Here is a 24,602-nt window from a genome sequence, read left to right as displayed (position 1 = left end):
CGAGACTTGATGTCAGAAGAGTTACAGTGTGTTAAGTATTTTCAGGCTGTTGGCCTGAGGTAGGAATACATATATTTAAAAAGTGGAGCAGGGGGGTGGTTTATTTTTATATTGTTTATTATTATTATATATTTTTTTGTGTTTAGATGGTAGGGTATTTGTTGATTAAAAACAAATTCAAGCAAAGTATAAGGTAGTTAGTTATACTCCAGTCTAGTAACGTTAGGTTGCGGTAATTCAACATGAATTGGTTGCCAACCGCCGATAAACCTCATCGAATAAGATTTTGTGCCCTATCGTTTAAGGTGCATTAAGTAGCCTCCATACCCGTTGGTGGCACTAGCTATCCTATTTGGTAAGCTTTTTAGTTTGTGTCGTTCGTGTTTTTTTCATTGTTCTCTGGCGGCTGCGCGCACAGACAGAATGCCGTCGATTGAATACGACGAGTGAGTTCTTCAATACAAATATAATGATTATCGTATATATCATGTCTTTGAATTCTCAAACACTGTGTGTTAATCCTTCTTTCTAGTTCCAAGCCCAGTTGGGCCGATCAGGTTGAAGAGGAGGGAGACGAAGGTAAGAAGCTGGCTAGCATTAACTTGCTAGCTAAACCAGGCGATTTCCACGTGTATTTTTTCTTCATTATAGTCGTTAGTTTCTCTGTCACACTTCGTAGTCATTACGACAATTTGGGGGATTTGTCAGGGAGAAGGCTACCCCCCCCCCCCCCCTAACGTTAGTTGGCTAGCTAGTAACGAAAGTTAGTCTGTCAGGGAAACAAAGTCTACTCGTCATATGGTGGGTAGTTGGTGGTAGGCAGACAATCCACTAACAGACAGTATCGATATTATTGTTAACTATCAGGACCTCATTTGTGTGTTGTCATCCCCACCACCAGGTACCCTACCCCCTCCAAAAGAAACCGTCAAAGGAAATGTCAAAACCATCACGGAATACAAGATCGACGAGGATGGAAAGAAGTTCAAGGTACTTTGTTTTAATGCTTATCCAAATAGGAGAGTGGGTTTCTTGATTCCTTCCCACATAGTCTACTGCCCCTGATGTCTAAATCAGATGTAACTAACCAAGAATTGAACATTTGTCATTTGTGTTATAGATTATTCGCACCTTCAAGATTGAGACTAGGAAGGCCTCCAAAGCTGTTGCCAGGAGAAAGGTCAGTATTTTATTTGGGAATTTAGCACAATCTTAACATTTGTTGCACAACACCTCAGTATTGAGTTTGATAGGATTGTACATTAACCCTTTACACTTGTACCTGTATATGGATGGGAAATGGCAGATTTGGAGGCAGTGGCTGTACAATAACATGCTATGCATGACATCAGAGCTCAGGGTCTCCTCCTCCTCAGCTTTGTATGGGTTTTGACTGACAGCTGTTCTGAACTTGAGCACTGCATGTGACAAGAAGTTTCTCCCATCCATCCCGCTAATTGGGTAACTTTAGAATGGTTTTGTCTGAGTGAGGGAAATGCTGTAAATTACGAGGCTCTATGTGTTTTGTGACAGATGAGATGTTACGGATTATAGTAAATACCACTGATGTCATACAAGCAAACCATATCCTAAGACTCATTTAATATACACTGTCAACATCTATGATCACAATGTTTGATATACAGTTACAAGATGACATGACATTATACCCCCCCCCCCCCCCCCCCCCCCAAGCAATTAACCAGCAATGCAGTTATAAGAAAAAATAAGAAAAAAAGAAATAACAAATAATCAAGGAGCAACAATAAAATAACAGTAGTGAGGCTATATACAGGGGGTTCCGGTACAGAGTCGATGTACAGGGCCACCGGTTAGTCGAGGTAATATGTGCATGTAGGTAGAGGTAAAGTGACTATGCATGGATAATAAACAGAGTAGCAGCAGTGTAAAAATGGGGGGTGGGGTAGGGATAATGCAAATAGTCCAGGTAGCCATTTGATTAACTGTTCAAGAGTCTTATGGCTTGGGGGTAGAAGCGGTTAAGAAGCATTTTTGACCTAGACTTGGCGCTCCGGTACCGCTTGCTGTGTGGTAGCAGAGAGAACAGTCTATGACTAGGGTGGCTGGAGTCTTTGACAATTTTTAGGGCCTTCCTCTGACACACCCATAAAATTGCCAAGGACTCCAACCACCCTAGTTATAGACTGTTCTCTCTGCTACCGCACGGCAAGTGGTACCAGAGCGCCAAGTCTAGGTCAAAAAGGCTTAACATCTTTACCTGAGTTTGGTTGTTGGGTATTGTGAAGATTTGCTGCTGAATACACATCTGAATGCACTCATGACACAAATTTCGATTGGCTTCTCTGAGTTGCCTTGTGAAAGCCTAACATTAAGATCATATTTTATAATTTAGCTAGTCATGTTGGCAATAGAAGAAACTTTCAAATGATGCCCATCTGACCCAGATTGGGATTTATAATGGACCGTTTTTGTATTGCATAAACACCAACAGTAATTGGGTTAAGGCAGGGATGCAGGGCGGTGTTCCAAACAAAGTAACTGCAAGTGTGCTTCCTCTAGTTCCTCAACGGCACAGATAGGAGAGCTCAAAAAAGCACCTTACAGTTGAAGAATCTTCAAGTCATAAAAGTGCATTAAAATTGCTTAGGGACTGTTCACACTTTGGAGAGGTGTGGCCACTTAACACCAGTTAGACCTTACTCAAACCCTCGTCATTTTCTGTTCTTTGTTGCACCTACCCAAAATGTTCCACACATATTCTTTGTTACTGAATCTATCCAGAATATTTTCAGATTTTGTTATCAACAAATGTGTCAAAGTACAGTACATTTAAAATGCACATAAAATCAACAGTGTAATGTTTGGATTCAGTCATGTCAGGTGAACTATTGTCATCACCTTTAGTCTGATCATTTCCCCATAATCTCCAAAGTGTTTTCTTTCAGTTGCTGCCATGTGAATAAGGATATGCATGACCATTTCAATTTAGTCCTATCCATATAGGCCAATTCCCATGTGTGTAAGGGGTTAAAAAATGGAAGGTATTTTGATTTGACTTAACATTGTTTTTCTATCCCCTCCAATCAGAACTGGAAGAAGTTTGGCAACTCAGAGTATGACCCACCAGGTCCCAATGTTGCTGATACCACAGTCAGTGATGATGTCTTTATGGTGTTCATCTCTAGCAAAGAGGTGAGAGAGAAGCTGATCTAGTATTGTTCTCTTTGAGCCATCAGAGATCTCTTCAGTCACAACAATCCAACAATATGTTTTTGTATGATGTAGTTATATGATCCTTGTTCATTGTCACCTTTTAGTTCCGGTATAAATCAGTGATGTAATAACCTGAATCCTTCTCTCAGGACCTGAATGCCCAAGATGTGGAAGAGGACCCTATGAACAAGCTGAAGGGACAGAAGATAGTGTCCTGTCGAATCTGTAAAGGAGACCATTGGACCACCCGCTGCCCCTACAAGGACACTCTGGGTCCCATGCAGAAGGAGCTGGCCGAGCAGCTGGGTCTGTCCACTGGAGACCCGACGAAGACTGCAGGAGGTATTGTCATAATTGCCCATAGCTTAGAAGTTATATTGTGTTGTAAATGTACAGTCGTGATTGTGGTTTAATGATTTTGTTAAATTGACATCACTGATGGATATTTTTTTTAAACTTTGTTTCAGACGAGCCTGAGCCTGCCGCACCAGCTGCAGGGAGCAAAACAGGGAAGTATGTGCCCCCCAGCCTGAGGGACGGCAGCACACGTAGAGGAGAGTCCATGCAACCCAATCGCCGTGGTGCATGTACGTATGATTCAACTTTTCCACTGTTTTCTAGAATAAGGAGCATAGTCTATGGAGTCACCAGACCAACACCGTAGTATCTTGATGTCTGGACAACACTCATGGTCCTGGTTCAGCATGGAGCAGTCTAAGCAAAACATTTCTCCTCTTGATTTCATTTGGGTAAGATGCCTAAACGGCTGGGGGTGAGAACACAAACCCAGACTGTGTATCCTTCCACAGCTGATGACAACGCCACCATCCGTGTGACCAACCTGTCTGAGGACACCCGTGAGACGGATCTGCAGGAGCTCTTCAGGCCGTTCGGCTCAATTTCCAGGATCTACCTGGCCAAGGACAAAAACACAGGCCAGTCCAAGGTGAGAGCAGCAGAAGTTCAAATGGTTACTAGTTTAGAAGTAGTGTATACATGCACCAGCAAGTTAATGGAGTAATTGAAAATTGTGGGAGCATTTACAGGTCTTTCAGAAGTTCAACTGGTTGGTTTATTCTGAAATTGATTGTCCTTCAGGGCTTTGCCTTCATCAGTTTCCACCGCAGGGAGGATGCAGCCAGAGCCATCGCAGGAGTGTCAGGATTTGGATACGATCATCTTATCCTCAATGTGGAATGGGCCAAGTGAGTATTGTTTGACTTGTGATGAGCGATTCATGTCAGATGGAGCACTCATCAGGAACTATAGATTCCATATGCATTGAAAGCTTTCAGTGGCTGTTTAGAATTTAGACACTTCACTAAATTGCATCAGATTCATTTACTGATTTTATGCAACCATCTTTTCTTCCCTCCCAGACCATCAAACAACTGAGATGGCGATTACATTTCATTAATGTAGTAAAATGTGGCTCTGAATAAAGACTTAATTCCCTGACTACGTAAATCCTGGTATGTCTCTACAGAACCTTTTCATGGAATACAAACTTGGAATGACTCCATTTTTTTGGGGGGGGGGGGGTATTTGGGTCAATGCACCTCCCAACCAGTAAATAATCTATCCCTGAGCTCATACTGCAAGGAAACTACCTAACAGCATTTGAGGTAAGTGAATGAAATAGTTTCCCCTAGTCATGAACACATTAGGGCATTTAGAATTGGCAGTGAGCGACAGACTGCCGGGGGGGGGTGTATTGGGACAACATTTGACCATTCTACATGGGAACCTGTTTAATAGAATCTGATCGATTCAACATAAACGTCACCAGTTACTGTATGCACTGATTTTTGCTGCCGTTTTGAAAAATCAGACAAATTGATGTACTGAAGGCCAAGAAGACACCATTTAATAAGAGCTTTATTTGAAATATTACAACATATAAAAACTACATACGATTCACGTTCCAAGCAGATATTTGCAAATACAGTTAGAAAATCATAAACATGGAATGGTACTGCAGACTGGCCAGCTCATTTAAAAAAATATGAGGATCTCCTGTGGCTTGGTGGGCTCCAGGGAATTTGATGACTCAGTGGAAAGGGGATTGGAATAGGGCTGGGCACTAGTCCGACACCATCTTCTCCTGCTTGAGGTTCTCTTCCTGCTTCCCATTCTCTGAGGGAAGAAAATGACATCGTATGGATACTACTGATGACATGCTTCCCATCCACATTAAAGCCACTATCAGTAATTCGCCCAAATGAGCAGCGGTAGCTAATACAGAATATAATGCACTTTGAGCAGGCCTAACCTTTCTCATTCTCTTTTGTATCGTCATGCTCCTTGATCCGCTCTAGGACACACTTCTTGATCTCTAGTCCAATGGCTCTGGAGAGTGGTGGAGGAACAGCGTTGCCAACCTGATTTTGGGGGGGGGGACCAGTGTCACTCAAAGGCATTTTCTGGGAGGGGATTGAATTCCAGATGGAGAACAGAGAGACCAAGTCCAGTACCTGTCTGTGTTTGTCCAGAACGTTTCCGAAGAAGCGGTAGGTATCAGGGAAGCCCTGAGAGCGCGCACACTCCCTCACACTGACCACTCGGTGCTGCTCTGGATGCAGGACACGACCCTGACACATAACGGGACATTTTAGTACCCAAAGCATCCAACATTACAGCTCTGCAGGAAAAGGACCCCAATACATTTCTATAGACTAGTATTTACAACCACATGTTATTACATGGCTGTGTCCTGAGGTGAAATGGTCCTAGCCATTCATCAATTCCAATAGAACTGGTACAGTATTAGATTTTACCTGCTTGCCCATGGGCTCAGGGTTGGTAACTGTGGTGCTGAAGAAGCCGTCCCACTCCAGCCTGCCGTAGAGGCCAGCCCAATGGTTGTGGCGGTTCCCCGTGTGGGGCAAACACCAGGGGATCAGTGTGTTGAACTGCCTGTCAGCAGGGTCACAGGGCACCCCTAGAGGACAGGATGGCAATAAGAACATATCTACAGACAGCATTACAACAACCCCTTGGATTTGCCATCCAAATTACATTGGCCATCTGACCTGAAAGTGCTATAAAAATGAACATGTTAAGACTATTTGTCAGAGTTATGAATACTCCAAGCACCCACTGTTTTAGCCAAGAGGTTAAACTGATAAGGTTGCTATTTTTTTTTTAAATCCATTAAGCATTTCATAACATTTGTATGGCCCTAAATATCCATGAAATTTAGTACCTCCTGAACAAGTACAAACACCCCTCAGTGCTCCAGAGCTGCTGCGACCATTCTTCTTGTCAGGGTGGGTGTAGCGGAGCTTCTTGGATGAGGTCCCATCTCTCAGCCGGACCTCGATGTTGGGCAGGTCCCTCCAGTCAGAGCCAGGCGCCAGGGGGATGTGCCTCATACGGGCAGCTACAAGGGCACTCAAGTCCTGGGAACAAAAGAGGGACTTAGTTTGTTTTAGAGAAAGCCATCCATCCTTGTGACAGTTCCCAGTGCATATATGGGGCATTGCATAATTCCATTGAGAAGCAACGATTTTTACTCCTAGTTCTACTTCCGAGATGATCCATTCCTGTTTTGATACACTCATGTAGACAGTCACCACACGCCATGAATTTAACCAACACCGCAAGCATTATAGAGGCACTACAAATTTGCTCTCCAAGTGTGGTGCTCTCTGCTTCTGTAAAAACCAAAACAGCTTTTCACTAAGCTGAACTGAAGTCTAATAGCTGACTAAATTATCCAAGAGAAGACCGAGCCACACCTTTGGCTGTTCTAACAAGTTACTGCTGAGCCACCAGGTGATTGTAACTATGAGGCAGCAGCTGTACCTTGCAGATGTGGTCTTTGAGGATGGGCTGGTACTGCGTGCCTCTGATCTGCCTCTGGAACCAGGACTGGGGCTCTCCGTTGTAGGAGATCTCCAGAGCAGACGCTCCGTTGCGGATCTCTGGCAGGTCAGACATGGTGTCTCTGACTGTGATGGTCCTGTACACACCACCATTACCTCTGAAACAGGAAGGAACAATCAGAAACTAGACAACCCTCATCCTTCACATCACAAGCTATACAACACGCGTTTACATTGACTGGTGGCTGGTTACCGTGTGACGTTGCTGAAATATTTCTTATCGTCCACCACCACGTTGAGAGAGCATGCCCGGGGAGCGAACACATGCAGGGGCTCTGGGTAGCGAGGAAGCTTCTCCCCAGGCGCGGCCGCCAGGATGATGGCCCTGCGCCGTGTCTGAGCCACACCGTACTGCCCAGCCTGGGAAGTGGACAGCAGAGGTCAGGCTTAAGCATATGCCATGGATGACTTTCACAACATGTAGCACCATAACTAAAATTGCATAATACTGCAGACTATTGGATTCATAAATCAGAAAGAAACATGCCAGCTTAAGTAGACTAATAACTCACCTGAAGGACTCCGAATGTGCACTGATAGCCCATGCGGACAAGACAGCGGAGAGTCAGTTTCAGGACCATGGAGCTTTTGAAGGAGACAAAGTTCCTCACGTTCTCAAGCAGGAAGAACTTGGGTCTGTAGTAGTCGCAGTAACTATAGGAGAATACACGTTAGGGGAAAGTATACAACTACACAGCAACCACTTAGACTGGAGCTTCTGTACTTGGCCAGATGAATAATATACTCCTACATATGTTTAACTGACCTGAGATAAGACACCACCAGAGAGTTTTTGAATTTGGAGTAGGTTCTGGAGTTGAAGCGGTTCATGCCGCTGAAGCCTTGACAGGGAGGGCCTCCACACAGCATCTCCACATCTCCCTTCTGGGGCAGCCGCTGGCCCAGGGAGTTGGTCTTCTCTCCAGACATCACCAGCTTTAGCAGCACATTGCAGTCCTCTGTAAACACTGTGGTGCCCGGGTTGTTCAGTCTGAAGGCCTGGGCTGCTGGGTCCCACATCTCGATGGCCCACAGAGTCTCAGCGATACCTGACAGGTAGGAGCAACAAATTGCAGTCACTATGTGGCCTGACAAACACTTAACTGCACTCTTGTAAGAAATTCTCCCTGTATATTAAAATAAGTTCCCTCGGTCACCCACAACTTAGACATTTCCCAAGCTGTTGAAGTGAAGAAACTACTAACCAGCTTGGTGGAAGCCTTCAGAGAGCCCACCGCAGCCAGAGAACACGTCCAGGGTACGCAGCTTGGGTACCTTGGGGTCCTGAGGCTCCTGGTCTGGAGGCTCCTGAACAGAAGACGACTTCCCTTTGCCTTTACCTGGAGGGCAGGGGGTTTGGAGCCACAGTTACAACAGTAGTCAGAGAAGCCTCATGACAAGCCTAAACCTCTAATAGGCATGAGGACATTTCAAAAGGAGAGAACTATGTGACTGGCAATAAGTCCCACAGAGGAGAGTAGTTACCTTTGCCCTTCCCTTTGCCCTTGTTCACAGCAGAGCGGGCATGGTTGGGTGGGTCCTCAAAGCTCTTGGACTTGGCATTATAAGCCTTTGAGTTAGAAGGAAACCGATATTACCATCTTGAGCAAACTTCATTGAACAAGCATTTCAGCTACTTAGCATGCAAGAATAATATGTGAAGTTAAAGTTGCTCAATTGCTTCTCATCTAGTCCAGCCTCACCTCAAGGAAGTAGAATCGGTCAGGTCCACCTGAGGAGAAGTCCTGAACGGTCTCATTCAGGTCCTCTCCGTACTCCACACGACACCGGCCCAACACCTCTGACATGTTGACTGTCACTTCCTCGTCACTCCAGTACAGCTGGTTGATGTCTGTGTGGTAACCTGCCTTCGCCCCCTTGTGAGTGTTCTCAGGCCTGACAGAGGGTGAACATTAAGAGTACAGTAAAACCAAAATACAGACATGCACGTATTGGCACCAGTTCACATCCCTTACAGTGAAGAGATTCATTTTAGGCCAAAATTCTCATTGTACAAAAGTCACTAAATTTGACATGGATCCAAGGGGTCCTTCTTTGCAGTTCTAACATGACATTTGACTTGGGCGCTCACCTGTAGAACTTGTACAAGCGCAGTTTGACTTCAGACACGTCAGCCTTCCCATTGCTGCGTCTGTGGCAGAAGATCTCCTTGATGCGTCCCACTCTGAAGGGCTCAGGAGCATCCAGGTTGGAGCCCTTGATGTAGTCTGAATGCTTCCTGTAGTACTCTGGGTACAACTCCTCATCCACGTCCTCCTTCCTGTGAGGACGCTTCACTGGACTGGCTGCCTTCACACTGAGCACACAAGAAAATAATGTTAATGTAAGGGGAGATTTAAAAAAAATTAAAAGCTGATGTTGAATTTGCCAACACTAGGACTTGCCTAGTTGTCCCCAATGGAGACCATGCCTATGTAAGGCAGTGGTACTGAAACTTTCAGCAGGGACCCCATTTTTGCACCAGAATCTCTTGGGACCCACCCCTCCCAAATCAATACAATTAGATTTACATCAAATGATCTTCAATTCATTAGATTTATCCCTTAACTTCTTGGTGACAGGGGGCAGTATTTTCACGTCCGGATGAAATGCAAGCCCAAATTCAACTGCCTGTTACTCATCCCCAGAAGATATGCATATTATTATTAGTAGATTTGGATAGAAAACACTGAAGTTTCTAAAACTGTTTGAATCATGTCTGAGTATAACAGAACTTATTTAGCAGGCAAAACCCTTCAGATCTTTTTTGTTTTGTTTTTTGAGGTCACTCTTTTCAATGCGTTTTCCATTGGGAATCCAGATTTCTAAGGGACCTTCTTGCAGTTCCTAACGCTTCCACTGGATGTCTTCAGAAATTGGTTGAGGTTATTCCTTTGTGTAATGAAGTAGCCCTGTTCAGAACGAGGGTCACTTCAAGTGTATTGTTAGATAGAGGCGGGTGACCAGAAAGCTAGCTACAGTTTATTTATTTTCCTCCTGTATTGCACACAGATAATCCAGTCTTCAATTTTATCGATTATTTACGTGAAATCCTGAAACAAGGGGGCACTATTTTTAATTTTGGAAAAATAACATTCAAAGTAAACCGCCTATTTCTCAGGACCAAATGCTAGAATATGCATATAATTGACAGCTTAGGATAGAAAACACTAAAGTTTCCAAAACTGTCAAAATATTGTCTAAGTATAACAGAACTGATATTGCAGGCGAAACCCTGAGGAAAATCCAATCAGGAAGTGCCTCTTATTTTGAAACCGTTGTGTTCCTATGCACCCCTATTGGCCATTGAAAGGGATATCAACCAGATTCATTCTTCTACGTATTCCCTAAGGTGTCTACAGCATTTTGACGTAGTTTCACGCCTTTATGTTGAAGAATGAGCGTAAACGACTACATTGCGTAAATGGCCAGCTGAGGGCTCAATGATTTTTGCGTAAAAGACAGAGGTAGTCATTCTCTCGCTCCTACTGAAAAGCCAATTGTCCCGGTTGATATATTATCGAATAGATATTTGGAAAAACACCTCGAGGATTGATTATAAAAAACATTTGCCATGTTTGTCGATATTATTTGGAATGTTTTTTGGCGTTGTCGTGACCTCTATTTCCGGTGGATTTCTCAACATGACAAACAGGTATTTTGGGTATAAAAATAATCTTTATGGAACTAAAGGAACGTTTGCTGTGTAACTGGGAGTCTCGTCAGTGAAAACATCTGAAGATCAAAGGTTAACGGTTAATTTGATTGCTTTTCTGATTTGTGACCAGCAGCTTCCTGCTGCTAGCTGGACAATGCTATGCTAGGCTATCAATAAACTTACAAACGCTTGTCTTGCTTTGGCTATAAAGCATAATTTCAAAATCTGAGATGACAGGGTGATTAACAAAAGGCTAAGCTGTGTTTCACTTGTGATTTCATGAATATGTTTTGACCGTTGCGCTATGCTAATTAGTGTAGTTGATGACAATTCTCCCGGATCCGGGATGGGTAGTTCCAAGAGTTAATGGGACATATTGGAGTGCCGACAAAAGAAGCTCGTCAAAGGCATGAATTATATTTTTATTTCTGCGTTGTGTCGCACCTGCAGGGTTGAAATATGCTTCTTTGTTTACGGAGGTGCTATCCTCAGATAATAGCAGCGTTTTCTTTCGCCGAAAAGCCCTTTTGAAATCTGACATGTTGGCTGGATTCACAACAGGTGTAGCTTTAATTTTGTATCTTACATGTGCGATTTCATGAAAGTTAGATTTTTATAGTAATTTATTTGAATTTGGTGCTCTGTATTGTCACTGGCTTTTGGCCAGGTGGGACGCTAGCGTCTCACATATCCCAGAGAGGTTTTAACAGATCTTTCTCAAAAACATTTGTCTACTGTCCCATACAATAACCTGTACTCTTAATTTGTGTTGTTGCGACCCCACTGCAATTACCCCACGACACCAACTTTGAATACCACTGATGCAAGAGAATCAACGAGGGGCTTTGCATCCTATGAAAATCATGAACGTGGAAGGTGATCCACAATGTGATAGCAGAGCTGAACTAAAATGCCATGGAGTTGCATTGTCCAGAGAATGCTTAGAGTCCAGAGTTAACCTTTTATACCAAGGCTATAATTGAACACATTTGCCACTAGAAATGTTTAACATCCACTGAAGTAGATAGCAAGTTCACAAGATCACTACCGGTACATTGTTTTGGTCACCAAGGCAACTAGACTTGCTAGCTTACCAATCAGAAACAAGTATTCAACAATGCCATGTATAAGTGTCAGTATTCCTGGATGTTGCACTCACCTGAAGTTGTATGCGTCGGGCGGTAGGTAGCAGCTGTCTCCCACCCTGAACTGCTCTCCCTTCAGGCAGGCCAGAGCATATAAGGCCTTGGAGTCGTGGTCCTCGTCCTTTATGGGTTCAAACACCCGAGGAGTCTCCTTCTCTTCCCTCTCCTCAGCCCTACTACAGCTGGCACAGAAGCTGAAATACAGGGGACACGGTAACCCAAGACCAACTTACTAATCCTCCTATGAAAATGTCACACTTAAGGTTCATAGACATTGCTAAGTAAAATTCAAAGACTTTCAAGCACTGAATTGTAATTTGAAGACCTCAATTTGTATTGAATTGCAGTATAGAAGAAAAACAGCATTACCACTTGACAAGCCTTTCCAAAGGCACTATGCATTGGAATTCAACATTTTTCCATTTGAGATGTAGGGTATTGTATCATGTTTCTCAAACAAAAAACAGCCAAAATGTCCCTTTGTATGGCAAGCCAAGTTCAAGACAACATTTGATGTCATAATAACCGTACATGGTTTTACCGCAACACCAGTCAATTGAAACTGTAGGAAAGAAATGAAAGTCTACATCACAAACTGATCAGAAATGAAATCGTTGGAGCAGGAGATTAAAAAACCTTGGCTACAACACATTTCAAAATGACTTTAAGAACCACACAAATGTTTGCTTTTCAAGGTATTCCAGTACTAGATTTTCAGAGCTCCAAATGTAAGTACTTATAGCACTGATAGGGCTGTCAAATGTCAATTATGACTCACTTGAACTTGCAATCCTCTTGGGGTGTGAAGGTGGGCGGGGTCTCAAAGCGGGCACAGTCTCCTTCATACCACAGCTGGTAGAAGAAATTCTTCCCATTGTCATCGTCAATCACCTTGATGTCCTCTACCATGCCACCCTGGAAACACAGTGGTACAAAATACATCAGTGATGAGGTGCATTGAGTAGTAACTGTATAGACAATTGGCATGGCAATGACTGTAGGAGATGGAAAGACCGTGCACACAGATCTGGGACCAGGCTAGCGACTCCGCTTAAAGAGCGATAAAGCCAATGAATTCTTACCTCCATAAACCAGTTGTCTGAAGGGGCCTTGTACATGACGTTGACCTTGCCCTCTACGTAGCTCAGCTGCATGTCTTCACAGTCCTCGACCAGGAACAGCTCCAGAGGGTCAGAGGACTCCCCCAGTACAGTATCTGTACCGCGGCAGAACCAGTGGGCATGAAACCACTTCCCATTGTTATCCTCCCACAGGGATGTGATCCTGGAGACCCAAGACAGTCAACACCTGACCCAGACAGAAACCAATAGAAAAGGCCAAGTCAAGATTCTTAAACTGTTATAGGACCTACCTGGCCAGGTAGAGCAGGATTGATGGGTCATCAGAGCTGACAGAAACACAGTCTCCCACCTCCAGCACCTCATTGTCCATACACACCTTCATGTAGTAATGCTTCTTCCCCTCAGTCTGAACACAGGAGGGAGAGGAAAGAACCTTTATCCCAATAGCTGTTTGCATTGCAGCAAGTCAGTGAAATTACATACACATTTTTTATATTAAACATCTGGTGTACTAAGGGATATTTTGATCAGTTTGAGGTTAACCTCTTTGATCTCTAGGGGCGCTATTTCATTTTTGGATAAAAAACGTTCCCGTTTTAAGCGCGATATTTTGTCACGAAAAGATGCTCGACTATGCATATTCTTGACAGTTTTTGAAAGAAAACACTCTGAAGTTTCAGAATCTGCAAAGATATTGTCTGTAATTGCCCCAGAACTCATTCTACAGGCGAAACCAAGATGATGCGTCAACCAGGAAATGAGCAGAATTTCTGAAGCTCCGTTTTCCATTGTCTCCTTATATGGCTGTGATTGCGCAAGGAATGAGCCTACACTTTCTGTCGTTCCCCCAAGGTGTTAGCAGCATTGTGACGTATTTGTAGGCATATCATTGGAAGATTGACCATAAGAGACTACATTTTCCAAGTGTCCGCCTGGTGTCCTGTGTGGAATTCGGTGCGCAAACGCCAGCTGCTTGTACTTTTCCATTTGATTGAGGGGAGAAACCATGCTTCCACGAACGATATATCATTGAAGAGATATGTGAAAAACACCTTGAGGATTGATTCTAAACAACATTTGCCATGTTTTCAGTCGATATTATGGAGTTAATTTGGAAAAAAGTTCACGTTTTGAGGACTGAATTTTCATTTTTTTTTTGGTAGCCAAATGTGATGTGCAAAACGGAGCTATTTCTAATACACAAAGAATCTTTTTGGGAAAAACTGAGCATCTGCTATCTAACTGAGAGTCTCCTCATTGAAAACATCCGAAGTTCTTCAAAGGTAAATGATTTTATGTTTTTGTTGAAATCTTGCGTGCTGGATGCTAACGCTAATGCTAACGCTAAATGCTACGCTAGCTAGCCACTTTTACACAAATGATTGTTTTCCTATGGTTGAGAAGCATATTTTGAAAATCTGAGATGACAGTGTTGTTTACAAAAGGCTAAGCTTGAGAGATGGCATATTTATTTCATTTCATTTGCGATTTTCATGAATAGTTAACGTTGCGTTATGGTAATGAGCTTAGGTCTGTAAATAGAATCCCGGATCCGGGTTTGGTAGACGCAACAGGTTAAGAACATCAAAACTAAGGAGTACATACTTTGATAGAGTCTCCAACCCAGGTCAGCTTGCCATTGCTCTGCTTCTTAGTCTTGGCCTTGGACACCTTCTTTGAAGGGGCCTTTACAGGCAACAACTCTTCCTCCTCTATGTTCTCATCATCCTCAGCCTCCTTTACTGCCAGGTTGGGGCATCTGGTGGGGAAATTACATTGGCTAATGTGATTTGCTCCCTTATCAATGAGTTCAAGCCACCATACCTACAACATAAGCCCCCAATTTGAAATAAAGGGCTGTGAAGATGTTCATTAGCTGGCTAGCATAGCCCCATTCCCAGTTCCACCCCATGGCCCAGTTCACACTTGCTGGCAGTTAAAAATAAAACAATCGAGTCGAGTTAGTTTTAAGAGTCTCCAAACTGTTTAGCGTTTTTCCAGAATGAGCTCATGGGAAGAAAGTGTTCTGGAACAAAAATGGTATGAGTGTTCAGTTACAGCCATGGCAGGCACAATTTATCTAGACAGCTAAGGGGGAAGAGGGGCACTAAAGACCAGCTAACTTACCTCCTCTTCTGGCAAGCCTGCTTGCTGCGACCACTACCCCCGAACTTGATCATGTCCTTGCAGGCTGAACACTTGCCACAGTCTGGAACTAGGCAAACCTGGAGACAGAAGAATGAGAACATGCGTTTTAAACTAGGGCATTTCATACCAAAGCTGCAGCCTAAAGTTACATCTAGACTTAGACCAGCTGCCAAACGACCATCCTACCCATGCTAGAATACGGAGATGTAATTTAGAGAGCGGCAGGTAAGGGTGCTCTTGAGCGGCTAGATGTTCTTTACCATTCTACCATCAGATTTGCCACCAATGTTCCTTATAGGACACATCACTGCACTCTATACTGGTCATCTCTGTATACCCGTCACAAGAATGCTTACTTGTAAAACCTTCCTAGGCCTCACTCCCCCATATCTGAGATAGACAGCAGCCCTCGTCCTCCATATACAACACCTGTTCCCAATAATGTTTGTACCATGTGTTGCTGCCATGCTGTGTTGTCTTAACCTCTCTTGGGTATGGGGAAGTATTTCCACATCCGGATGAAAGAGTGCCCAAAGTAAAGTGCCTGTTACTCAGGCCCAGAAGCTAGGATATACATATAATTGGTAGATTTGGATATGAAACTTTAAAGTTACTAAAACTGTTAAAATAATGTCTGTGTATAACAGAACTGATATGGCAGGCAAAACCCTGAGGACAACCCCCCCCCCCCCAAAAAAAAAAATTCTGCCTGTTTACAATGGCTATCACTTATTATAAGGAAAAATCCTCAGATTGCAGTTCCTAGGGCTTCCACTAGATGTCAGTCTTTAGAAAGTTTCATGTTGGTTTTTGGAATGAGCCAGAAATGGCAGTTTTTCTAGGTGGCTCCCATTTTGGCTGTAGTGTTTCCAAGCGCATGGAAGAGACCGCGTTCTTTGGTATTTTTCTCCGGTAATGACAATAACGATTCTGTCTTAAATATGATTGTTTATTTATGTATTAGGGTACCTAAAGTTTATAATCAAACATTTGACTTGTTTGGAAAAGTTTTAGTAACGTTTGGGATTCATTTTGTATGTATTTTGATGGAGGGAAACTGGGTGGATTATTGACTGAAGCCTTATTACCCTTCTGATTTTATGAAAGTTAAATATTTATAATTCTGTAGTTTGAATTTTGCGCTCTGCAATTTCACCGGATGTTGGCCAGGTGGGACGGTAGCCCATAAGGGGGCAGTATTGAGTAGCTTGGATGAATAAGGTGCCCAGACTAATTGCATCCTACTCAGGCCCAGAAGTTAAGATGTGCATATTATTAGTAGATTTGGATAGAAAATACTCTGAAGTTTCTAAAACTGTTTGAATGATGTCCGAGTATAACACAACTCATATGGCAGGCAAAAACATGAGAAAAAAATCCAACCAGGAAGTGGGAAATCTGAGGTTTGTCATTTTTCAAGTCTTTGCCTATCCAATATACAGTGTCTATGGGGTCATATTGCACTTCCTAAGGCTTCCACTAGATGCCAACAGTCTTTAGAACCTTGTTTCAGGCTTCTACTGTGAACGAGGAGAGAATAAGAGCTGATTGAGTAAGAGGTCTGGCAGAATGCCATGAGCTCAGTCAGGCGCGTGTCCGTGAGAGGTAGCTGCTTTCCTTTTCCTTTCTAAAGACAAACTAATTCTCCGGTTGAAAAGTTAAAGATTTATGTTAACATCCTAAAGATTGATTCTATACATCGTTTGACATGTTTCTACGAACTGTAATAGAATTTGACTTTGTCTGGCCTGCGCGTCGTGAATTTGGATTTGTGAACTAAATGCGAACAAAAAGGAGAGGTATTTAGACAAATTATGGACTTTATTGAACAAAAAACATTTGTAGAACAGGGATTCCTGGGAGTGCATTCTGATGAAGATCAAAGGTAAGTTAATATTTATAATGCTATTTCTGTCTTCTGTTGACTACACAACATGGCGGGTATCTGTATGGCTTGTTTTGGTCTGACCGCTGTACTCAAATTATTGCATGTTGTACTTTTTCAGTAAAGCTTTTTTGAAATCTGACACAGCGGTTGCATTAAGGAGAAGTCTCTTTAATTCTGTGAATAACACTTGTATCTTTTATCAATGTTTTATGAGTATTTCTGGAAAATCACCGGATGTTTTGGAAACATTACTGCACTTAACGCGCCAATGTAAACAGATTTTTGGATATAAATATGCACATTATCGAACAAAACATACATGTATTGTGTAACGTGATGTCCTATGAGTGTCATCTGATGAAGATCAAAGGTTAGTGATTATTTTATCTATATTTTTGCTTTTTATGACTCCTATCTTTGGCTGGAAAAATGGCTGTGTTTTTTTTTAGACTTGGCTATGACCTAACAATCATGTTGTGCTTTCGCTGTAAAGCATTTTTTTTTAAAAATGTTTTTAAATCGGACACGATGGGTAGATTAACAAGATGTTTTTCATTTGCTGTATTGGACTTGTTAAATGTGTGAAAGTTATATTTCTAAAAAATATTTTTGAATTTCGTGCGCTGCCTTTATTGGAATGTTGTCGAGGGGTTCCGCTAGCAGAACGCCTGCACTAGAAAGGTTAAGTCTCTTTATGTAGTGTTGTGTCCTATATTTTTAATCCCAGGCCCCCATCCCCACAGACGGCCTTTTCGTAGGCAGTCATTGTAAATAATTTGTTAACTGACTTGCCTAGTTAAATTAATTCTAAAGTGCTACATACTTCAATTATGAACAGAAGACTGTTCCAATTAGTTGCATAAGGGTTTAGCTAGTTCGAGTGGCAGAAGGTTTGCACTTATTCAAAGTGCAATTAAATAAGGCTCCTCCCAGCCTTGGCTCAACCTTATTCAGATTGGCACTTAGTAAGTTACCTCACAGACACCACAGCGCTGGCGTTTGATTCCGCCATCCTTCTCATTCTGATCAATCTGGTCAGAGAAGAAAGTGTCAAAGATCTTGTAGACCAGCTTGGTGGTAGTCGCTCTAGTGGGCCCTCCTTTGCTGTCCTTCTCAATCTTGGTGGGATGGCGGATGGCCTGTCTTCTAGCAGCTCTCCTATGAAGGCAAAGAAGCAGGTGGTTGGGTGATGGCCCAATGCAATCAATTATTATAACAAATATTAGTACAAAATGTAGTAATGCTGTGTTCAAGCTCTCAACAGCCAAAGCAGCCATGCTTTTAGTAGGCATGCAGCAGATTTTTTTAAATGACAAACAGCACAAATTGGGATGAGCTATACAGTTCACCAAATTGCTCTATGACAACATTTGTTGCAATGCACACCAAACAAGCCAAGGATATATTCAGACCGAAGGGCTGTAGAATACCTACCAGTACAACAGCATGCTGCATTAGGGAATGTCAAGAGGATTGTTAAACACCAGGGATCAGAGGGAACAGACAGCAGGGAGACAAACATGACCCCCTTATTGTTCCACAACACAAATCAGCATGTGAACATACACAGCTCTGGTGGCTTTAGCTTTACGGTTTCAACATAAAATGAACCACAGCCAAATTAAGACTGAATTGCATCTTCAATCCAGCTACTGACAGACAAGTCTGCCATTATAACTTCATACTAAGAGTTATGATTCTCTTCCAGCCACACAGCTTAGTGAGAAGCAGACAGCACTAAAGGGGAAGGACGGGGGGGGGGGGGGGGGGGGGGGGGGGGTGTGCTTATAATGGCAAGTCTGTTGCAACATCAGACAATACCAGGTCCTATCATTACCTCTTTCCCAGGGTGACCCCAGCCAGCTTGATCAGGTCCCTCATGCAGGGGGTAACGATGATGGGCTGCTCGTCAGAGTCCCCGGCCTCGTCGTAGCTCTCCACCTGCTCCACCACAAACTGGGCGTGGCGCAGCAGTGTGTCCTCTGTGAAGCGGTTGAAGTTCAGCCCAGCAGGAGGCACTGTGGTCTTAGGGGCAAAGAGGAGAGCTGGCGAGTAAAGTCAGTGCTAAAGCTGATGTTGCCATGTGAGGATTTGGCCCATGTTAATTAAACAAAATACTACCTGCATTTATCCATTAAACTTTAGTTGCAGCCATTTGAAACATTTTGCACTAATGAACATGACCCTGGTCAAGTGTCTACACCAAACATTAGTATTTCACCTCAATCTTGTTGAGGAGGTCCTCATAGCTGACGTCAGGGTTCTTCTGCAGGAACTCCACCACCATCTTGCTCATGTAGATCTTCTCCTGCATCACGGCGAAGATGGGGGCGTACTCTTCCCTAGGATCCATCAGGATGTAGTCAGCAAAGGCTGGAGAGAGAAGACGTCATGGGTTAGAGATCAGAGTCACTATATACACACACCCCATGAGTATAGGCATTAGGCTAATGTTTTAACGTTCAATCCACTTAAACCTAAAGGAAGCTCTTGATTAGATTACCTGTAGTGAACCCAATTAAGGCCTTCTCTCCTCCGTCAAAACCAGTGATCCACCAGGCATTGATGGGACCAAGCTTTTTGGCAGGAACCCCACCTAGAAGAATAGCAGTACAGTAGTTAGCCAGATGTACACCACTCAAGTATACCTCACATAAAATGGTTTAGTAAAGATAGTTGATTTAGAATGGTTGGAGGAAAACAAGTATATAAACAGTTAGTGTGAAAAAGGTCAGGGCCATACCATCCATGCAGGGGTTGTCATCATAGATGGGCTTGACGGCACAGCTGAAGTACAGCTCAACATTCTTCTCAATGAGCCCAGAGTCAAATGGACACAGGTGGCCACGCTTGTCATAAACACTGCAACAAAGAACAGTTCACTTTTACCAAGGTGACAGCAAAAAACATGCACTAAAAGGCTGATGCGGTATACATTTGCAAAGGGACAGCATGAAGGGACCACTCACCAGAAGTTGGTAATCTTGTGCTGGGGTAGTTCTTCGTAGTTCTCAAAGCCGTCTTCGTTTGAGTCAAACAAAGAAAGGCGCTCATCTGTTAACATTTCTGGCTCATCCAGCTGTAAATATACAAACATAAGCAAGAAAAGTAATGGTTTCATTGATTGTTCTACCAGAAGAACTCCATATTGTTTTACTCTATAAAAGCCTATTTAGTGCAAGTCATCATTCAACAATTATCCAGTTGGCCCCAATGATACGTTAATGGCACCTTATCACATTTTCTGTAGTCACACACACACACACACACACGAGTTTCTCACCGCATTATCAGGATCTCCCTGAAATAACTTGAGGTCCGAGTCATCCAGATACTGCCTGCAGTCTGGACATTTAGGGGGTGGAGTCTGAAACAGGAGATGAGCATCAGTGACACGGCAACTCTGCACCAAAATTATAACTGCGTGAGTGCAGGAATAGGCCTCACCTTAGCTGCAGCCACTTGCTTCATTTTCTCACTAGTGGCATCCTCTGCAACTGGCCTGAGAAGAGAGATGTGACAGTCAATGCAAATTGGAGGAAGGGTGTGGCCAATTGAAGGGAGGGGGTTAGAAGGTGGAAGGTCTTACTTATTGTCTGGCTCCACTTTAAAACGCTTCTCTTCCGGTGTCTACAACAGAAAGGACTGATTAGGAGGAGCATTGATTAATAAGAGTAAATCACAAGTTGAGTGGCAGGTACAAAACAATAAGATCACCTCCTCTTCCTCCATGTCCCGCTCTATTTTCTCCTGCTCTTCCACTTTTCCATTTGTAACCTCTCCATTCACCTCATCAGACTTGCACTTCTGACTGCAAGGGAGCAAGAGGAAAGTTTACTCATGAGCAGAATGCATAAGACCTTGAAAGGTTAAGGAAAACAGATGAGTTCCTACTCACACTTTGGAGAACATTGATAAGATGGTCGGTTGTTTCCCGGAGACAGAGTTTCTTGTGACCCTGGAACCAGGAGATTCTGGACATAAGCAAAGAAACAATGTTTTCTTATTTAAGGATTTGGAATCAATTGCACATGCATCCATGTGCCTCAACACTTGGTCATTTCCCAAAATGTACAGTTCTCTAAAAATGTGTTCGGTGTTTTACAAGTTGCTTGGTCAAACAATTAGATTGACATCAGAACCAATCTTTCAGAGCAAGAGACATCACAGAAAAGTAAGGGATACTGTATAGATTTCAAATTGATGTTCCCAGCCACTCCTACTCACTCTTGGGCTCAGAGTCTGACTTGATCTTCCGTCCTCCCTTGCCTTTGGGGGCAGAAGGAGACTTCATGGCATCAGCCTCTTTAGTGTCCATGATTCCATCATCATCCTCTTCCTTGTGAGAGTCACCATTTGCTGCAGAGCCATTTGTTTTGCCATTCTTGCAGTTCTGCTCCACAACATCCCCATGTGAGCCATTCTCCACACACAGCTCACGTCCCAATAGGGCCTTCACCTTAGAGAGGTAGCCATCCTGAGGGGAACATGCAGGCCCTGGTTAAAATCACTGCACTATATAGGAAATAAAGTGCCATTTTGGACAAACCCAAAGATACTATTTCTGTGGAGTGAGTGATGGGCCAGAGTGGATGGATTTGTTTGAGTGACAGGATGCAGCCACAACTCACCATTGAGATCTCTGAACTCTTCATCTTGGCTTTCAGGCTGCTGAGCTGGTCCTGGGCATCCGCATGCAGGAAGTCCTGCACCAACTCCACCTTTTCTTTGACAAGGTCCTATGAGTTAAATAAACTCGTTTAAGACCTGCTTTGGAAGGTGCTACCCATCTAAGTTATTTTAAGTGATTAGCCACAAGCAGTTCACTCGCTTACTGTGAGGAAGACTATTGGAGCATGAGGTCTCCGAGCCTGATTTGTATTTATTTAACCAGGTAGGCTAGTTGAGAACAAGTTCACTTTTGCAATTGCGACCTGGCCAACAGGCTTGGAGACGGCTTGTAGCTACAAGCCATCAGAATGTTGAACACTATGCAGCTCTCCTCACATTTATCTTGCACCCCAGTATCTCTACTTGCACAGTTGTGAGAGTGAGTGAGTGAGTGAGAGTGATAATTATTATTTTTCTCTCTCTTTCTGCACATCTACCATTCCTGTGTTTAATTGCTATATTGTAATTACTTCATCACCATGGCCTATTTATTGCCTTACCTCCCTTATCCTACCTCATTTCCACATACCGTATAGAGACTTTTTCTACTGTATTATTGACTGTATGTTTGTTTATTCCATGTGTAAACTGTTGTGGTATGTGTCAAACTGCTTTGCTTTATCTTGGCCAGGTCGCAATTGCAAAAGTGAACTTGTTCTCAACTAGCCTACCTGGTTAAATAAAAGGTGAAAAAATAAATACAAATCCACACGATTGCATGCCACACACAAAAAAATAATGTAAACACTTGCCCTGCAATCCCCAAAACAGGTGTAAATATTAGACTATAGATTGTACATTCTTGTGTTATACTTATGCTAAAATGTTTATTCTAGTTTGAGCCATTTACTTTCTCTTGTATTATTTCATATTGCCAAGTGACCGGCAAGTAACCATTTCGTTGGACGATGTATACCATGTGTATCTTGTACATACGACGAATACAACTTCAAAGGGATAGTCATGATCGGCTTTCTGGGCATTAGTCAACGATGAAATAACATAGAAAACGTAAATAAGTATTTAGCAACCGAAACCAAATGTCCAACTTGGTAGTTCAGGTCACTCACCTCATCTGAGATCCCATCTTCATCTTTTTCCAACACCTCCAGCCTGTTTAAATATATATATATATATATATATTTTTTTTTTAAATAAAGTGTTAACCACTTGCTACAATGACCTAAACATGAACATAGTCAAATCCAACATATCAACATGTCACAACTGGTTGGCAGGTCGCTAACGCTAAATGTTAACGATATCTAGCTAATTAGCTGGACACTTGATTGTGAACCTGACTTAGATTTGAATTCCTATCCTAGCTACTGTACCAATCATCGAATAAAATAAGCCAGCTAGAGTAATGTTATGCTGTAAACAGACAAAGTAGATAGCTAGCCGTTTTGAGTTGCTACCATTTCACAAATAGTCGATGATAGCTAGCAAGCTAACAATTAGAGCGATAACGCGAACGTTAACATTAGCCAACTAGGAAATAAAAACATGCATGTATCCAATATTGAAGTGAGAGGCAACAGCTGACATGAGCCAAAATGTATTATTTGGCGCCAAATCTATTCCAAAGCACAACGCATCTTTGGTACAGTTAAATAGCTAGACATGGCATAGGTAGTAAACTGTGTGGAAGATGCTAGCTAGCTATCCAGTTAGCTGAGCAGCTTCAGCATGGCAACATTAATTCGCAGTATTGTGCATGGAATGGTGGATCGTGTGATGCGGTGAGAATAAGAATACCCAATGCCATGCATGTGTGCTTATTTGACAGGACAAAGGGTGAACTGAATGCAGTGTGCTGCAAGCTAGCTAGCCGAACATGACAGCACTGCAACATTACATTTGCGCTAGCTAGCTTGTAACGTTACCTTTTCCTGACATCCACCGGCAGAGACAAGGAGGTATTGGCTGGCATTTCAAGTGTGAACGTGATAGACTAAAATATAAAATTCGTTTAGATTAAACAACAACAAAGAATCGTTAAAACAATGTGCTAAAACCAGAGCTCTCTGAACAACAATGTGTGTAGCATCTGTTGTAGGCTATATGCAGTTCAGGCGCGCGGGCCCTCTTTTCGCGCGGAAACCCGGGCATTTTGGGCTTTACCATTACGTTGATGTATAGGTGAAACGCATGGAGAATATGGGATCACATTTCATTAATAAATGTATCGATTAAGGTTTTGAACAACTTTTACATTGATAGTTAAATTAAATAATACATCCATTGCATTGGCTGTTTGTTTCATAGTATATTTTCACCTCTATGGAATATTGTAAATTGTTGATACCCCCATTGATTTGCCTACTAGGAAACTACGTTCACCACAATGTACATGATTTTTCGAGGAAAATGCAATCGGATTGCTAGTGATAATGGTTGATGTTTTTTTTACTTATCAGAGATATACATCGCTGGCTTTATAAATGTATTTGTTATGGTGACCTGCTGTACAACTAAAGCCTCATGTCCACGAGATACCGCAAACTCTGCGTTCCGGCGGCTGTCATTCATTGTCAAAGGAGCAGTACGAATGCTACGTTAGGGATGACGCACTAGGTGGTTGTGCGTTCTGTGCACCATGCGTTCAATATTTTCAAAACGCATATACATATGGTGGACACGGGGCAACTTGGCATACGCACACGAGGGGGTGGCTGGGGTGTGGTTTATTTATGGGTAATTTCAGTGGCAACAGAAATTGTATTTGAATTCCATAATTTTTTATTTTGAAATAAAATAAATTGTAACGCACAAATTTAATTCAGAAATGTAACTTGTATTTAATTATTTGAAACTGAATTGAATGAATATTGCATTCAGTTTTCAAATAAAATAGAATTGAATGTTAAAATTCAATATTTATATATTCAGTTTCAATGTTGTAGATATTGCATTCACTGTCTGTGT

At 42.6% G+C, this 24,602-nt stretch overlaps 2 protein-coding genes across 3 annotated transcripts; one reads left to right on the top strand and one right to left on the bottom strand.

Annotated features, from left to right (window-relative positions):
* The first annotated feature begins 362 nt into the window (after window positions 1–362).
* LOC139422229 (eukaryotic translation initiation factor 3 subunit G-like) lies at window positions 363–4,649 on the top strand. The gene is made up of 10 exons (XM_071173399.1): window positions 363–446; window positions 533–579; window positions 902–990; window positions 1,121–1,180; window positions 3,070–3,174; window positions 3,345–3,537; window positions 3,663–3,782; window positions 4,005–4,141; window positions 4,294–4,400; window positions 4,575–4,649. The coding sequence occupies exons 1-10, from the start codon at window positions 424–426 to the stop codon at window positions 4,588–4,590; spliced, it is 897 nt and encodes a 298-aa protein (XP_071029500.1). The 5' UTR covers window positions 363–423; the 3' UTR covers window positions 4,591–4,649.
* Window positions 4,650–5,055: 406 nt separating this feature from the next.
* LOC139421280 (DNA (cytosine-5)-methyltransferase 1-like) lies at window positions 5,056–23,789 on the bottom strand. 2 transcript variants are annotated; one of them, XM_071172008.1, is made up of 35 exons: window positions 23,561–23,750; window positions 22,745–22,787; window positions 21,635–21,742; window positions 21,231–21,480; window positions 20,902–20,977; window positions 20,721–20,814; window positions 20,593–20,633; window positions 20,451–20,505; window positions 20,287–20,370; window positions 19,973–20,082; window positions 19,747–19,865; window positions 19,507–19,599; window positions 19,225–19,376; window positions 18,841–19,028; window positions 18,438–18,452; window positions 17,978–18,161; window positions 15,095–15,192; window positions 14,573–14,726; window positions 13,258–13,373; window positions 12,968–13,169; window positions 12,664–12,800; window positions 11,900–12,079; window positions 9,175–9,399; window positions 8,786–8,978; window positions 8,568–8,652; window positions 8,288–8,422; window positions 7,849–8,131; window positions 7,595–7,736; window positions 7,276–7,442; window positions 7,003–7,180; window positions 6,401–6,596; window positions 5,973–6,136; window positions 5,670–5,786; window positions 5,468–5,576; window positions 5,056–5,331 (listed from the first exon to the last, which is right to left on the bottom strand). In XM_071172008.1, the coding sequence occupies exons 1-35, from the start codon at window positions 23,605–23,607 to the stop codon at window positions 5,279–5,281; spliced, it is 4,593 nt and encodes a 1,530-aa protein (XP_071028109.1). In that variant the 5' UTR covers window positions 23,608–23,750; the 3' UTR covers window positions 5,056–5,278. The 2 variants fall into 2 exon arrangements, with proteins under 2 accessions (XP_071028109.1, XP_071028110.1); XM_071172009.1 differs by lacking the exon at window positions 18,438–18,452 and having other exon boundaries at window positions 23,561–23,789.
* Window positions 23,790–24,602: the final 813 nt, after the last annotated feature.

The sequence above is a fragment of the Oncorhynchus clarkii genome, chromosome 12, assembly GCF_045791955.1.
Source record: "Oncorhynchus clarkii lewisi isolate Uvic-CL-2024 chromosome 12, UVic_Ocla_1.0, whole genome shotgun sequence".
Taxonomy (NCBI): domain Eukaryota; kingdom Metazoa; phylum Chordata; class Actinopteri; order Salmoniformes; family Salmonidae; genus Oncorhynchus; species Oncorhynchus clarkii.
Note: the sequence above shows the minus strand (reverse complement) of the source record. Positions and strands in the feature narration are given on the sequence as shown.